Genomic DNA, 16,131 nt, shown 5'->3' with positions numbered 1-16,131 from the left:
TATGTATGTGTTAGTGCCAGAGGCTCTGGAAGCCTATAGGAATATGAAAAAAAAAAAACCTGCTCCCCTCCTCTCCTTTATCTCCTCGGAGGGATGGAGATATCCCACAATGTCACAGCCCATCAGCAGCTGCAGGCTCTTCAGAGAGGGAACGTCTCTCGTGCCTTTTTCTCGGAAACCATATCTCTTTAGTATGGACTACTGAAGCAAAACTCAGTGCCTTAGCTCTGCTGTAGCAGTTCACAGAACAGGAGGAGGTAGAACATTGCTGCTTCAAGTCAGCTCTTTCCCTGGATGAGCAGCTGTGGCTCCACCGTGCTCCAGACTCAAACCCATAAAGGATGACAAGCATTAGACCAGTAATTATAGCAGGTCTCTGGATTTGTTATTCACCATTGATGTGACGACAATCTCCCTGATTACAAAGGTTACACTAGTTGTTTTAAAAGAGATGAAAAATTAGAAAGAGGAAGACACAGAAGCCTAATTTTAACAACTGCTTCTGTTTAGAAAGTAGTTTTTTATTATTGAGTCTTCAGAGTTTTTTATTTGTCTTAAGAGCAAAAAAAAGGGAACATATTTTAGTAAAGGAATATTGTCATAAATGTCCATACAAATTCATATATGGTGTTAAATAGCAGTAGAGTGTGTGCTTTTTATACTGGCTAAAACATTTTACATTGAAACTTGGCCCAAACTGGGTCAGGTTCTGGTTATTTCCATGGATGTTTTATAGTTTTAAAGTAATTTCCTTTGTACTAAAATGTATGACTATGAGACCAATAAATTGGATGTACCAGCAGGAGGTCATTCAGACTTATCTTTGTTTAATAAAGAGTCATAATCTGTCATACTTAAGAGGAATCAACTGGTCCAAACTGGATACAGATCTGCAGTCAATTAAAATGGGGTCTAATATAAAATCTTCAGAAAATAACATGTACGTACATGAGGTTTGAGCATTTATGATGATTAATCTCCATATTTCACCAAACATTTCCAACTATCCAGAGAAATAAATGGATATGCAATGATTAAGTACATGGGTAAGAAATGCTGTGTGGACAAGGACAGAATGGACGTAGGAAGGAACAAAATGGCAATACATAGTTACAGAACGGAGGTATGAAGTGACCTGGAGCCAACTGGGTCACCAACAAAATCATGATTGCAAACACAGCAGCAAATCTACACCAGCATGCCTAAAGAATGAAGGTGTTGCAGTGGCCCAGTCAAAGTTCAGACTTCAGTCTGATTGAAATGTTGTCGCTGGGTCTACAGAGAACTGCAGAAATAATATCTGCAAACTTCAATAAACGGAAGCAGTTTGTGAAGAAGAGTAACACAAATGCTGTGATAGACTGAACATGTGTTGCGCATTTTTTGGAAAGGCCGAACGCTTCAATCTCTTTACACAAGAGTCACAGTCACCCAGTACTCACAAATCTTCATGTATACACCCATACATATCTATGGGTTACGTACCTTGTCCTAGGGCACACTGACATGTAGCTGGGGAGGAAGCTGGAATTGAACCCACAACTATTCAGCTGTAGGATAATTTAGACAGTAAAATCACAGCTTTAAGCTATTACTCCTGAAGGTAGTTCTACAAGCTGGGGAATCATGGGGTTTATTTTGTTTTTCACTTTTTTATTTGGGTCTTTCTATGCAGAGTTTGCATGTTCTCCCCATGCATGCGTGGGTTCTCACCAGGTACTCCGGCTTCCTCCTACAGTCCAAAGACATGCCTGTTAGGTAAATTGGTAACTCTAAATGGTTGTTTGTGTGTTGCCCTTCGATGGACTGGCGACCTGTCCAGAGTGTACCCCGCCTCTCGCCCATAGACTGCTGGAGATAGGCACCAGCTTCCCCGCGACCCACTATGAAATAAGCGGTAGAAAATGACTGATTGACTGACTTTTTTATTTGGCTTTATTAATAAATTCCCACAGTGTGGAATCTGTTGTGGGCTTGAAGGTAGATTTAATAATTGTACAGGTCCTTCTCAAAATATTAGCATATTGTGTTAAAGTTCATTATTTTCCATAATGTCATGATGAAAATTTAACATTCATATATTTTAGATTCATTGCACACTAACTGAAATATTTCAGGTCTTTTATTGTCTTAATACGGATGATTGTGGCATACAGCTCATGAAAACCCAAAATTCCTATCTCACAAAATTAGCATATCATTAAAAGGGTCTCTAAACGAGCTATGAACCTAATCATCTGAATCAACGAGTTAACTCTAAACACCTGCAAAAGATTCCTGAGGCCTTTAAAACTCCCAGCCTGGTTCATCACTCAAAACCCCAATCATGGGTAAGACTGCCGACCTGACTGCTGTCCAGAAGGCCACTATTGACACCCTCAAGCAAGAGGGTAAGACACAGAAAGAAATGTCTGAATGAATAGGCTGTTCCCAGAGTGCTGTATCAAGGCACCTCAGTGGGAAGTCTGTGGGAAGGAAAAAGTGTGGCAGAAAACGCTGCACAACGAGAAGAGGTGACCGGACCCTGAGGAAGATTGTGGAGAAGGGCCGATTCCAGACCTTGGGGGACCTGCAGAAGCAGTGGACTGAGTCTGGAGTAGAAACATCCAGAGCCACCGTGCACAGGCGTGTGCAGGAAATGGGCTACAGGTGCCTCATTCCCCAGGTCAAGCCACTTTTGAACCAGAAACAGCAGCAGAAGCGCCTGATCTGGGCTACAGAGAATCAGCACTGGACTGTTTCTCAGTGGTCCAAAGTACTTTTTTCAGATGAAAGCAAATTCTGCATGTCATTTGGAAATCAAGGTGCCAGAGTCTGGAGGAAGACTGGGGAGAAGGAAATGCCAAAATGCCAGAAGTCCAGTGTCAAGTACCCACAGTCAGTGATGGTCTGGGGTGCCGTGTCAGCTGCTGGTGTTGGTCCACTGTGTTTTATCAAGGGCAGGGTCAATGCAGCTAGCTATCAGGAGATTTTGGAGCACTTCATGCTTCCATCTGCTGAAAAGCTTTATGGAGATGAAGATTTCATTTTTCAGCACGACCTGGCACCTGCTCACAGTGCCAAAACCACTGGTAAATGGTTTACTGACCATGGTATCACTGTGCTCAATTGGCCTGCCAACTCTCCTGACCTGAACCCCATAGAGAATCTGTGGGATATTGTGAAGAGAACGTTGAGAGACTCAAGACCCAACACTCTGGATGAGCTAAAGACCGCTATCGAAGCATCCTGGGCCTCCATAAGACCTCAGCAGTGCCACAGGCTGATTGCCTCCATGCCACGCCTCATTGAAGCAGTCATTTCTGCAAAAGGATTCCCGACCTAGTATTGAGTGCATAACTGTACATGATTATTTGAAGGTTGACGTTTTTTGTATTAAAAACACTTTTCTTTTATTGGTCGGATGAAATATGCTAATTTTGTGAGATAGGAATTTTGGGTTTTCATGAGCTGTATGCCAAAATCATCCGTATTAAGACAATAAAAGACCTGAAATATTTCAGTTAGTGTGCAATGAATCTAAAATATATGAATGTTAAATTTTCATCATGACATTATGGAAAATAATGAACTTTATCACAATATGCTAATATTTTGAGAAGGACCTGTAGATGCTGGTGAAGACCTGATCATTTATTAAGCTTGTGACTAAACATAATAGTGCTCTTAGGGTTGAAGAATTAGATTTTTCTTTTTTCAAAAAGTGGACTGAGACCACAGAAGGCTCTACAACAAGCAAGTGCATTTTAGCTTAAACCGTGCAGCATTCAAGAACTTCACATGTGCTAATAAACTGTGGCTGTTTTCATATGCTGTAATAATGTTTTTCAGAGTAAAGATTTTCTGTATATCATGTGGCTTTAAACAGCAAGTACACTCCTACTCAGAAACCTGTTCAGACTTGCTGGGTGATGGGTGCATTTCAAATATAATTGCTCATCTTCTCCATCTGTTAGACCATTCAGATATGCATGTTGCAGAGGCAATTTCTGCAGAGTCGCAATAAAAGCCTCACCATAAGTATAGATAGGTAAACAGTGGGCTTTATCTGGATGCAATTTTCAGATGTGGTTTCTCTTTCAGCCTGCCGCTTTACTGAGATTCGAAGAGACATAAAGATTAGGATTCATTCCCAGACAAGAGGAGGGGGTTTTGTAGGCAGGCAGAGAGCAGGATAATTCCAGCACCAGTGAAGCTGTGCAGCGCTGACACTCACCTGCTTTCCCTCAGGCACAGGCAGAAATGATAGGTGGCTGAGAGGTTGGAGGGGCAAGGATAAAGAGCACATGAGAAATCAAGCAAAGGCCCTCAGAGGACAGACGAACCACCGTCACTCTTCCCCCAGGGACACACACTAAATCAGTACAGAAGGAGGCATGGGAGGCACTTCTCTGGGTTTATGAGGTAGTTAGCATGGCTTAGCCCATCCTCTCCTCTTGTTTCCCATTTAAGAACTGACTGGCCCTCTGATAATGAATGGCACCACAGGTAATTGGAAAATTGGCAGACTTGTCTGGGAGATTTGGTAGATGGCACAAGTGTATACGATGGGGGAGTTCATGAAGTGTCATCCCCCCACTCAGATTTATATCAGCCCCATGGACTGGCGCCACAAAGTATCCAGAGTTCAGGACAAAATAGCACTTTTTCTTGAGGTAGAACACATATCAAGACTATTCCAGAAGCACCACCAAGGTTCTTTTAGTAAGAGAAGATTTACAAGGCAGTCTTTGCATTTACCTTAACCCTAATTTACTGTTTTTAGACATGGCCTCAGAATAAAAATAAAAGAAATCTTTCTCTGTTTCTCTGCCTATGAGTACGATAGGAGGTAATTATTCTCAGTGTCAGTAAAAATATAGCAACTCAAGTTTCCAGATTAGTTTTGCATTTTGGGACGGTTTGGTATACAACAAAAAATTTGCTTTTTTTTTATGACCAGAAAGGATTCATTTTGACTTGGAGCATAAATTCCAGATTAAAACCAGAGCTATCGTGGAGTCAGTTTTTAACTCTTTCTAACCCTCCTAAATTGATCCCCTGTGACTCGTTGCGTCATGTGTTCAATTATAAAGTTCTTGTGATATTAAATTAAAGAGTTAAGACCATGTAAATGGTGTTATATACCACGTTAGTACTGACCACTCAGTGCTTTTACACTACGAGCCAGAAGCTCATACAGTACAACCTTTGACAACCTTGTGATCTCCAGACATCTTCTCTTCCCTCTGAGCCTTAGCCACATAATTCACATTTAAAATCTGAAGTAAGTAAACAACAACAAAATTAAGGTGATGTTCAATGATGCAATAATTCAATTCAGTTTATTTTTATAACGCCAATTCACAACAGATGTCGTCTCAAGGCACTTCAGATGAAATTTTAATTCCTACTTGACCAACTTTTTAAGCTTCAATAAATGAAACTTACAGATACCAAAAAATAAATGAATGATTAAAATTGAACTTTCTGCCTCAATGAGATGTCTAAATCTAGGACCCTATAAAATAAGTTTGATAATTTTCTAAATTCGGTTTCATTATTTCACACATATAAGTCCGTGTAAGCAAATGCATATTTTGAATATATGTATTTTATGCGTGGGCAGACAAGAAACAGGGTGCAAGGTGGTGGTGGGAGTCATGTGGCATACATCACCAGGCTGGGACTTGAACCCACGACGGCCACGTTGAAGACCAATGCCTCGGTACATGTGTCGGCGCGCTCTACTCCTGGGCCACCGCCACACCCCAAACACATTCTATCTAATCATATGGTTGATGAATTAAATTGTAACAGTTAAACACAGAAAATAACACAAATTTATTTGGAATTCGATCTTCTAAAACAGAATGCCACGTGTTTCATACGTTATAAAACAGCCCTCTTGTAAAATAAAAACTTCTCAGATATGAACTTTAATTTCACACTTTCAGTAAAGTATGATTCAAAATAGTTTTGTAAATGTGTTCTAACATGTGCACCAGTAATAAGGATGAATCTTTTTGCTTTGAGCAGAGAAACACATGACATTGATCTGATGATACGGCGACCGATATTTTGTTCCTTCAGAGTATCTGGATAGTGTTCTTTACTCCAGCACGGGGTTAACTTGGCTTTACAAAGTTGCTCTCATGTTCCAACAACATGCCACCTAAAACACATGTAGTTTCATTTCTTTCTAAATGACAACCTGAGTCCATACAGCTACAGAAAGTCAGTATACACGGATCAGAGGTCCTTTTTACACGACAAGGTTTTCTGATAAAAATGGAAAGGTTTAGTTGTGTTTCTACTGTTCATTTACACGACAAAATCACACGTTTTCTTTGAATTTGAGAACAGGTTTCAGATTGTAATGGTTTTAAAACGTCCTGGTCTCTGTTGTCGTGTAGAAGGGAAACATTATATCTTTCTCATGGGGAAGCCCTGGCTCATGCGCAGCATGACTGAAATGAGTAGAAATGAATACTCACCTGGTCAGCAGCCGTTAGGCTGACCAGGTTAAAACCCACAGACATTAACATTCATTGGAAGCAGGTTTAGAATGTTATTTTATTCACAGTTCCCATCATGCCAAAATGATTAAATAAAAAGTGAAATTTCAGTAAGTATCGTTATGTGTAAGTAAGTAGAACAAAAATACTCATGGGAGTCAGGCCTTCCTTGACTGACAGAACATTAGCCTCCAACTATTTTCTGCTATCGTCTTGCTGGCGGCGATTTATAGGGCGCTGTGGGCTGCAGATCCTAACCTGGTGATCACGCATTCTGGTGTGTAGATGTGTCTATTAACCTCTGGAGGGGGGGTAATTGTATCTGTCAGAGCTGTTTAATCACCGCTGCAGCTCTGTCACTTTCACTTTGGCTGCTTTTCTAAATCAGCTGGTTCCTTCTCTCTCTATTTCACATTCTTCTTTGTTGCATTTAAAACTCACATTTACATTTACAGTGTCACCATCTGGGTGCACTAGCCATGCACATTGCTGTGAGGTGATTTACCTGCAAACTAATCAACACCTATAACTGACATAAGTAAATCATAGTTGGTCCTTTTTTTAGTTATTGTAATATGTATTTCTCTGAAGCCTGTTGTGGCCAGATGGACATTTCACTGGATGATAACCATATATTACATATTATCAACATGAATGGTGATATTGTTTTGTAATGCGTAGCCACGTTATAAAACCAATATAAAGGATGGGTTGGGGACCTTTATGTTACCCATGGATCCAGCTATGCAGGAAAAGTGGGTGAGGTCTGTGAAAGTAAACTTTAACCACAAAAAACAGTGTTTCTCTGTTTAAAACACTTCTTAAAAAATGATTAATGGTTTTACCTACAATAATAAGCCAAACCACTTATTTATTTCTCAGTGTCTGAATCAAATGAACAAGACAGTGTTTGTTTGCAGCTACTGTCTTATTGTGTGTTATTAGCCTGTTTAGTTATTAGACGGTTTAGTTTTAGTTTTAGATTTACCTTCTTTGATCTGTATAGCAGATAAACTAAATCAAAATTGAATTGAACTGAACCACTGCATGGTTTACTGATTACAGGAGAAAAGGACACACTTGTCCACATCACATTTTTTTTTAACTACAACGTTTGTCACAAACTGTCATTTATCTCTGTGGTGAATTACAGACTGGCAGTTTTTTCCTGGCAGGAGAAAGTTTTTTTGGGTAGCTATTGTGTTATGCACTTACAGCTGGAGTCCAAAGATTGGTTGGAAAAGCATTTACATTGTACATAATAATGTGGAAAATCAAGCTACCAATCTGTGGAGAAGTGGCAGCTAGAATGCTATGTAAATTCCGGTGAATTCATGAGGTCCTGCTATAAAGAACATTTGTCGCAGAGATACAATAAAGCTTTGTAACAGCGAAAGCTTTTCCCTACTTGTTTGTTTTCATGTTACAAAATGTTTGAATTTAAAAAAATTATTTTTATTATACCATCATATTAAGTAAATGAGAATATTGTCAAAAAAGTTCATTTATTTCAGCAACATGAAACACATAATATAGATTAATTACACAGACTGATTTCAATTCTTAATTTCTGTTTTTATTATGATTTTCTGCTTACAGCAAATGAAACACTTATGATTAGAAGATTGCATCAGATCAATAGAAACACATTTTTAATACAGACATGTGGGCTTAATAAAACATATGTTTAATATCTGCTTAATGGTTGATATTTTCCAAAGGTACCTTTAATCTGGCCAAAGATCCTCATATTTGAATTTACTGAATATGGCCGTAGTTTTTGTTAAACAGTTTGGAGTTATTGCCAGAAAATTGTGTCTCCGAATGACTGAAGGTGTGTTGTAATGTCTTTGTAGGAGGAAGAAGAAGAGCAGCCATGGGAGGATGACTCTGTTAACCAGGAAACAGCAGCGCAGGAGAGTCCAAACTGAATCCGAGCCAGAGGACACAGCTGCTTTTGCTCCAGTCTTTGTCTTTTCTGTTCAGACTGCAGCACATATGAGCTTTCTGCTACCCTCCCAAAGCTTCTCCCCAGCCATTTCATTTAGCTTCTGTCACCTCCAGAGGATTTGGTATTCTAGAAAAAGACAGATGCATAGGTTTAGGTCCTTTTCTTGAAGAGAGTCTGAAGGAACTGAGGCAGAGGACAACAAAAAGAAGTTACATTAAATCTGGCAGCCAGCCACCTGCCGCATTTCTTACTCTTTCCATAAAATCTATTTTACTTTAATGATCAGAAAGTGTGTTCATCAAGAGTGTCCCCAGTGTCCTGTTCACAAAAGGTAGCTTTAGCACAGCATGCCAGAACATTCTTCACATGCATTTCATTTGACATTTGACTGGATGATTATTATTTTCATTTTGTTTTATTTTATTTTTTTGCATATATTCTTATTTCTTCCTTATCAAGTACAGGCTTATTTTCTCACCTTTAGCACTATTGTGATATATTGCTTCTGTGGACACTTTTTTAAAAATTTGATATAAACTATTAAATATAAAAAAAATGCAGCAGTTTGACCTGCTTGCAGTCTGAGGTTCAGACATGGGAAATGTGTCGGCTTCCTTTCAATCATCTCACATTTGATTTGTCAGCAAAGTTGTGCAACTGAATGTTTTCCATGAGCAATGGTCAGTAGTCTCAGATCCGTTGCTCTTTGTACAGTTTTTTTGAACTAATGCAGAGTGAATCAAAAATGAGGACTTTATTTTGTAGACTGTTACCCTCAAGTTTCCCTCAGTTTGACCAGAGCCACTGTCCAGACATTCAGTCCTTTTGGAGGCCACCTTTAAAGTGCCAATGAATTTAACGGGAAGAATTGTTTTCTTATATATCACAGATACCAATGCACAATAAATATATGAAACTCTCAATCTTTGTGTTTTCTGACCCTCTTTGTTTTCTGACTGCCATTAGGGCAGTGATCGGTTGTGGCTAAGATTTCAGGAACCACTCTGCTTCTTCTATACTGTACTCCATTAAAATCCACACTGGAATTCAAGTTTCATCTGTGCTTTAAGTGTGGAAGCCACAGGACAGAGAATCACCCCCTGATGTGGAGGAGTTAGTCACCCTTATTCTGGTTGAGAACCATCACCTCAGACCTGAAGGCTCTCAGCCGTGTTCCAAACCATACACAATTAGGAGAACAATGAATGAAGGTATGGGAAAGTGGTTTGGAAATTCATGACCGTGCATATTTTTTAAATGTTCTTCATGTTTAGAACAGAAAACTAGTTTTTCATTAAATAGCGGAATAATTCAGTATGAAGATGTATGTACAGTTAAGCACAATATTATTCATACTCCTGGCAGATTTAAAATTATTTTCATTCAACCAGGAGTTTGTTTCTGATTAAAAATGAAGGAAGGAGCTCTCAAATGATTAAAAAAAAAAACTATGTAAAAGAAGATCAATTTGGGAAAAAGAAAAGAAATCATTGTTTTTCTTTTCTTTTTAAGAAGGTACATTGAAAATTATGTTTACCCAACTCAATCACCAATGGATAAACCTTTAATGGCCTCACAGCAGTCAACCCCATCTTGTTATTGCCAAGCAGCTTTTCACTGGTATTTTAATGACTGACCTTTGATGAGCTCTTAGTCTTTCAGGTTGGTAGCTCTCCTTGCCATCATCCTAGTCTTTAGCTCCCTCCACAGATTTTCAGTGATCAGATTAATGTTCAGACGTTGCATGTTCAGTACGAGGGATTGCTGCAATCACAATTTAAGTGACAGCCCACTGTCGCTACATACTCACCCAGGAGTAGGGAATGCTGCATGACAAGTCAAGTCAGTGGGTTTCCCTGGATAAAACATTTGAACCAATTTGAATAATAAACAACTTGACTGCATTGTTTTATACCTTGGATCAGTTTGGAATGCATTTAATTGACTTTGAATCTGTCTTTATGATTGGATTGGATTAGATTGGATTGACTTTTTGTTTGTAAAGTGCCTTTAGACAGATTTATTGTAAGTTGGTTGTATATAAATAAACTGAACTGATTTGAATTTATTTTTACAGCATGGCTTTCTTGCCTGTCTTTCTACGAAAGGTGAGGAAGCTATTACCAACAATATTGTCAAATGACCGATACACTTATTTGCTTTAAGCCTGTGATTTTACTTTTTTATTTTTCCCATGTCTTGTCTTAGAATTTCAGGCATACAATAGTGAGAAGCCGGTGGCCTACATGTTCCAGGGCAGTGGTCTCTCTACAAAAAGGATATCAGAAGACAAAATCTTAATTGCGTGACTAATTTTATTAAATTAAGACTGGATCCAGCAGGACACATCAATGCAATAGTAACCTTGTATGACATTCAGCCATTTGGATTGTCTGTGTGTTTGTGCTGAGTGGGTGTATGAGCGAGTTTGTCACCTGGAGTTGCAAAGCTTTTTAGAATGACGAAAAAAGTAAAAGGCATGCAACACACAGCACCCAAGAACAGCAAAGGAAAGCGGACTTGGCTCTGGAAGACCGCAGCAGCCCCAAGCAGATATACACAGGGCATCAGCCCAGGCCAGAGAGGCACAGGGTGAGACATTGAGGAACCAAGCCAACATGACTCAGCCATGGTGCCATCCACAGGTGTACATGCAAAGCCTGGGACCCAGGCCCCCTGGTGGCCCAGGGCACCCACCAACGCCCAGCAGAAAGACCGCCCAGCACAAAGCAAGGGAGAACCCCCAGATCCCCTAACACGCTGGCCAGGCTTCAGCCCACAGTGGCAACAGGAACTTGGAAGGACCTAGGTAGGTAGGTCACATACCTCCCTGCCACCTGATGAGTTAGCCCCTGGGTGGGCAAGAGAAAGGTATACCCACCAAAGCCCTGCATAGCCCCTACAGCCCATGGCCGGCCTGACACATCCCTGGGAGCCATAGGTCCCTGGTGCTCTACTGTGTGCTGTTAGTGATTATGTGGCAGTTTAGCCACTAAGGAGAGGTGCGATTGACTCGAGAAGATGATAAATCCTTTAATAGACCTGTGATAAATGTGCCCCCCTCACTTCCAAGATGAGTGTTATGCTCCGTGTTTATGTGTTTGCTGTGCATTTGCACCTGTCAGCCACCATATAATACAATACACAAGACTTTCTGTTGGTGTCGGTGTGAGTCAGGGGATGATGTATAGAGGGAAAAATAAAAGAGAAAAAATACTATAACAATAATATTGGTTAGTGAGTAAAGTTTCTAAAGTGACTTTCACAGATATAGTGCTGTACACCAACACATTTCTGTTGTACATAGTGCGAAACTAGCATAAAGAATCTCAATAAAATCATGACTTAAAAGCTTGGTGGAACAGAACGATTTTCAACTGGTTTTTAAAAGTTTCCTCAGACCCTTATGCAGTTATATTCAATAAATACGAATATTCTTTCTGATTAGGTTTGTTTGTCAGATTAAAAGCACCTTTAGAAAATAGCAACATTTAAGCAGATATTAAACATACTTTTTTATTAAGCTAATGTCATTAAGCCAGTGAGAGACTAAAATACACCCTTTAATCAAACTTTTGACATGTGAACTTTTGACCTTAAGGGGGGTCATGGGATCAACAGGGGTGTGTCCGAGGGGCGTAACCGTGCATGCTGATTGGTTGTCGTCATTAGGGGTGATACATTAAATGAACCAATTATAATACAGGGGTGTGTTTACGGGTGTTACGGGGAAGGCCTTAAATGAACCAATTACAACCCAGGGGCTGTGTATGTTATAAAAAGAACAAGACAAATATGGTATTATCAGAAACTGTATGGCATCAGCACCAATTAAAAATAGAGGGGTGTGTTTGTAAGCCTCGTTAAACCTTGAATAACCCAATGAAAACAATGGGGCGTGCTTTAATGTTTACTTTAAATACAGGCATAAAACTCTGCAGCATTCATTGGAAAAGAACACTCGTTCAGCAATGGCTAGTTAAGAGAGTTAAGAGAGTTAATCGTCAAGCGGAGGAGAAATGCAACGCGTGCCAAGATGATGAACAAGCAACTGCATCATCTATATCATCTACTTCCTCATCTGAGATACCTATCGGAATTCCCGTCATAACATACTCTACCGATGATGAGGATCCAACATCAACTTCAACAACCACGGTTGAAAATCAGACCTCGGGTCGGCCAAGATGTACGTCAGTTCTGTGCGAAACCCCAATGACCGTCTACCAGCATTCATCCCGTGAATTGAATGCTCCTAAGAAATCAACATACTACATCTGCAGGGTACAAAGACCCCCGTTCGACACTCTGCTGGAAGAATGGTCTTTGGAGCCATATGGCTTGAGTGGTAGCTGGGGTTATATTTTCATGTATGAAATAGGAGAGCGTTGCCTGTATCAACTGGATCAAGGCAAGGTATTTAATGGATCATTGGCTCTGTGTACTCTCACCCACAGTGACTGGGCTGTGTTAAGGCTTGCAATCCCGCACCTTAATGATAGCCCTGAAACAGTCTCAATGCAGGAGAGGGAGGAAGAAGAAGAAGAAAATGGACTGTCTCCTGGACCTGCAAAACTGGCGAGAATGTTTCATATACCATCCGATGTTGAAATAGCTGAGAGAGAACCTCTCTTTAGCGCAGTGTGGAGGTCAAAAACCACAGAAAATGGTCGCTGGTCTTTTCAGGCAAGCAGACGCAAGAACAACCGGACGAACCCCTCAAATCTGTTTGTGTTGGAGGCTTTCAATCAAGACTGCGGCGTATTCAAGACAATGTTGGCTCTGCCGTTTGAAGCTTGGGCAGAGAAGATGAGTGAAATTGGACAGCGTCTTTTCGACCTTTTCCACAGCTCACACAGTTGGATCGATGTCATGTCAATGAAAAAAATGCTGACGTTTCCTGTTTTACGTCTAAAACAAACCCTCTTCTGAGGACACGCCCCCTTCCTATGATATATATACGGGGGGATAACAGCAAGCTCACAGACACTGAGAGCCGAATCCTGAGAATGAGTGAGCCAACACCATACAGGGATCTCTACAACCACCGAGCAGAGATCCACTTCTCTCCTGAGCATGATGAAAGCTTCAACATTGGACCATATCATCCGCCTTCCCCGGACCTCTTCTCACCATCCACCTCAACATCCTCATTCTCAGAGACCCACTTCAGTCCTGCATCACCTACAGGATACAACATGAAAATGTATCAACCGCTTTCTCCAGACCTCTACTCACCATCGCCGCTATTCATGGCTGAGTCTGTAGATGCAAATGTCCTGCCTGAAGACAAGAAGGTGGTCGTGGAGGATGAGGTAGCTACCAGCTGCTCACCCTCTACCGAAGCCCCTACACAAACCCTGGAACCGATGCAGGACCCTCAGCCTTCAGCGGAGGATGAGAGTAACCAGGGGGACGAAATTGACGGTTGGTTCTCAACCACCCTTATCAATACGGTGAAAACAGCGATACTTCATTTATTCAACATAACCTCTTTGAACTATCTCAGAGAAAAACCTGCTATGCGTGCATAACGAACCACCCGAGCCAGTGTCAGCACCAATGCCTGGAGGTATTGGGGGAGGATTATTACCAAGTCAACTTTCAACGCATCGTGCGACGACTCGTAACCCCCAAGCTTGTTCCTGCTATTCAGAATCTTCTGATACTTTGCCGCATACAAGCGGATGACTTCAGAGTGAAAATGATTGCAGAGATTTTGAGGTTTTATATGAACTGAAATCGGTACAAGGCATCCACAGTGCAATAGCGCACGTTTATGATCGCATGGCCGAAGAGAAACATCTCAAACAACTTAACTCATTTTTAGTATTCCAGTACTTTAATTAATTTGCATTATATGATTTTTCTTCTTTTTCGTTTTACTATCAAATACAATTAAAGTGGGAACATATTAACCTTTCCCAAAAGTGTTGTTTAAAAGCTTGTAGTGTTTGAATTCATCTGCATTTTATCTGATTGTTTTTTTTTTTTTTACTATTAAATACAAAAATAAAAAAAGGGATAAATCTACCCTCCGGTGTGTTTTTTCTCATTATTTAACAAGTAATCGTCAGAGTGAGCATAAGGCAGATATGGCAGGAAGACGGTTGATGAAGAAAGTATATTATAGCCCTTCAAATCCGGGAAGCTTTGGGGGTGTAGATAGACTGAGGAGGGTTACGCAAGATGAAATGGGAAAGAAGGTTGCGGTTGAAGAAGTTAAAGATTTTTTATCAGGAGAAGATACCTATACTCTACATAAACCTGCAATAATAAAGTTCCCGAGAAACAGAGTTTTTGTCACCAGACCATTGAGGCAGTTCCAGGCTGATCTCTGTGACATGCAAGCTCTGGCCAAGGAAAATGATGGTTATAATTATTTATTAACAGTCATTGACATCTTTTCAAAAAGGGGGTCTGTACGAGTTTTGAAGAGGAAAACAGCCGCTGAGGTGGTAAAGGCATTTGAATCAGTTTTTAAAGAAAGTCAGATCCCCAGAAAACGTCAGACTGATGCCGGCAAAGAATTTTTTAACAAGAAATTTAAGGTTTTAATGGAGAAACACGGTATTGAACATTTCGCGAAAGCGAGTGAGGCAAAAGCTTCAGTGGTTGAGAGATTAAACCGCACATTAAAAACAAGGATGTGGAGATATTTTACAGCTAACAACACCCGGCGGTACGTCGATGTCCTGCAAAACCTAACCAGAAGCTACAACCACAGCTACCACTCCAGCATTAAAATGAACCCTATTGAAGTGACCTCACAAAATGCCTTTCAAGTGTTTCAGAATCTGTATGATGTCAACTCCAACAGATATTGCAAGGACTCAGTGACAACGTTTAAACAAGGGGATCTTGTCAGAATATCCAAGGTCTGTGGAGTGTTTGACAAAAAATACGAACAGAGTTTTACGGATGAAGTGTTTACAGTGTATGAGCAGATACCCCGATCTTCTCCTGTATACAAACTCAAAGATTTGGATGGAGAACCTATCGAGGGTTCCTTTTACGCAGAGGAGCTTCAAAAAGTAAAAATATTTAACGACAAGATGTATCAAGTGGAAAAAATATTAAAACGACGTACGGTCAAGGGAATCAAACAGGTTTTTGTAAGCTGGAAAAACTGGCCTGAGAAATTCAACAGTTGGATCAGGTTTGATGAACTTCGAAACATATACAAAGGTCAGCACTAAACTTCACAGTTGACACAGCATCATGAACTGTCAGGTAGAGGATGATGGCTTTTACGTTACCCTTCCCTCTAACGCTAGCGTGGAAGTGTTTAAAAATAATACCAGTTTGAGTTTCCGTGTAAATTTAGCTCAACATATTGATTTAGAAGGCCAATGGATTAGCAGAGATTTCATACCCTCATATATGGCAAAATTTACTGGATCATGATGCCTACTTTGAATGGAGGAAGGTTGGTGATGTGGAGATCAATACGCAAAGGATCAGAAGTGGCTAGTATAACAGCGTTATTCAACTTGAGACAGAGATGGAACTGTTTTTCAAAAAAATGAACTCTGGTATCCGCATTAAATTCAGCAAAGTTCAAATGGGATTTGCATTTCAACCAAGCAGTCCATATGAAATACGCTTCTTCAGCACTCTAGCTTATATGATGGCCGTGAAACCAGGGGAATGGATTCATGTATCTGAACCAAAACTGGCTCC

At 40.3% G+C, this 16,131-nt stretch overlaps 1 protein-coding gene across 2 annotated transcripts in view; it reads left to right on the top strand.

The window, feature by feature from the left end:
• Positions 1-9,371, top strand: part of phf14 (PHD finger protein 14) — a 147,365-nt gene extending 137,994 nt beyond the window's left edge. For both annotated transcript variants that reach the window (XM_047383503.1, XM_047383502.1), the window contains one exon: positions 8,354-9,371. In XM_047383503.1, the coding sequence (XP_047239459.1) occupies positions 8,354-8,428 (75 nt within the window). In that variant the 3' untranslated portion in view covers positions 8,429-9,371. The remainder of the gene's footprint in view (positions 1-8,353) is intronic.
• Positions 9,372-16,131: the final 6,760 nt, after the last annotated feature.

The sequence above is a fragment of the Girardinichthys multiradiatus genome, chromosome 13, assembly GCF_021462225.1.
Source record: "Girardinichthys multiradiatus isolate DD_20200921_A chromosome 13, DD_fGirMul_XY1, whole genome shotgun sequence".
Classification (NCBI taxonomy): domain Eukaryota; kingdom Metazoa; phylum Chordata; class Actinopteri; order Cyprinodontiformes; family Goodeidae; genus Girardinichthys; species Girardinichthys multiradiatus.
Note: the sequence above shows the minus strand (reverse complement) of the source record. Positions and strands in the feature narration are given on the sequence as shown.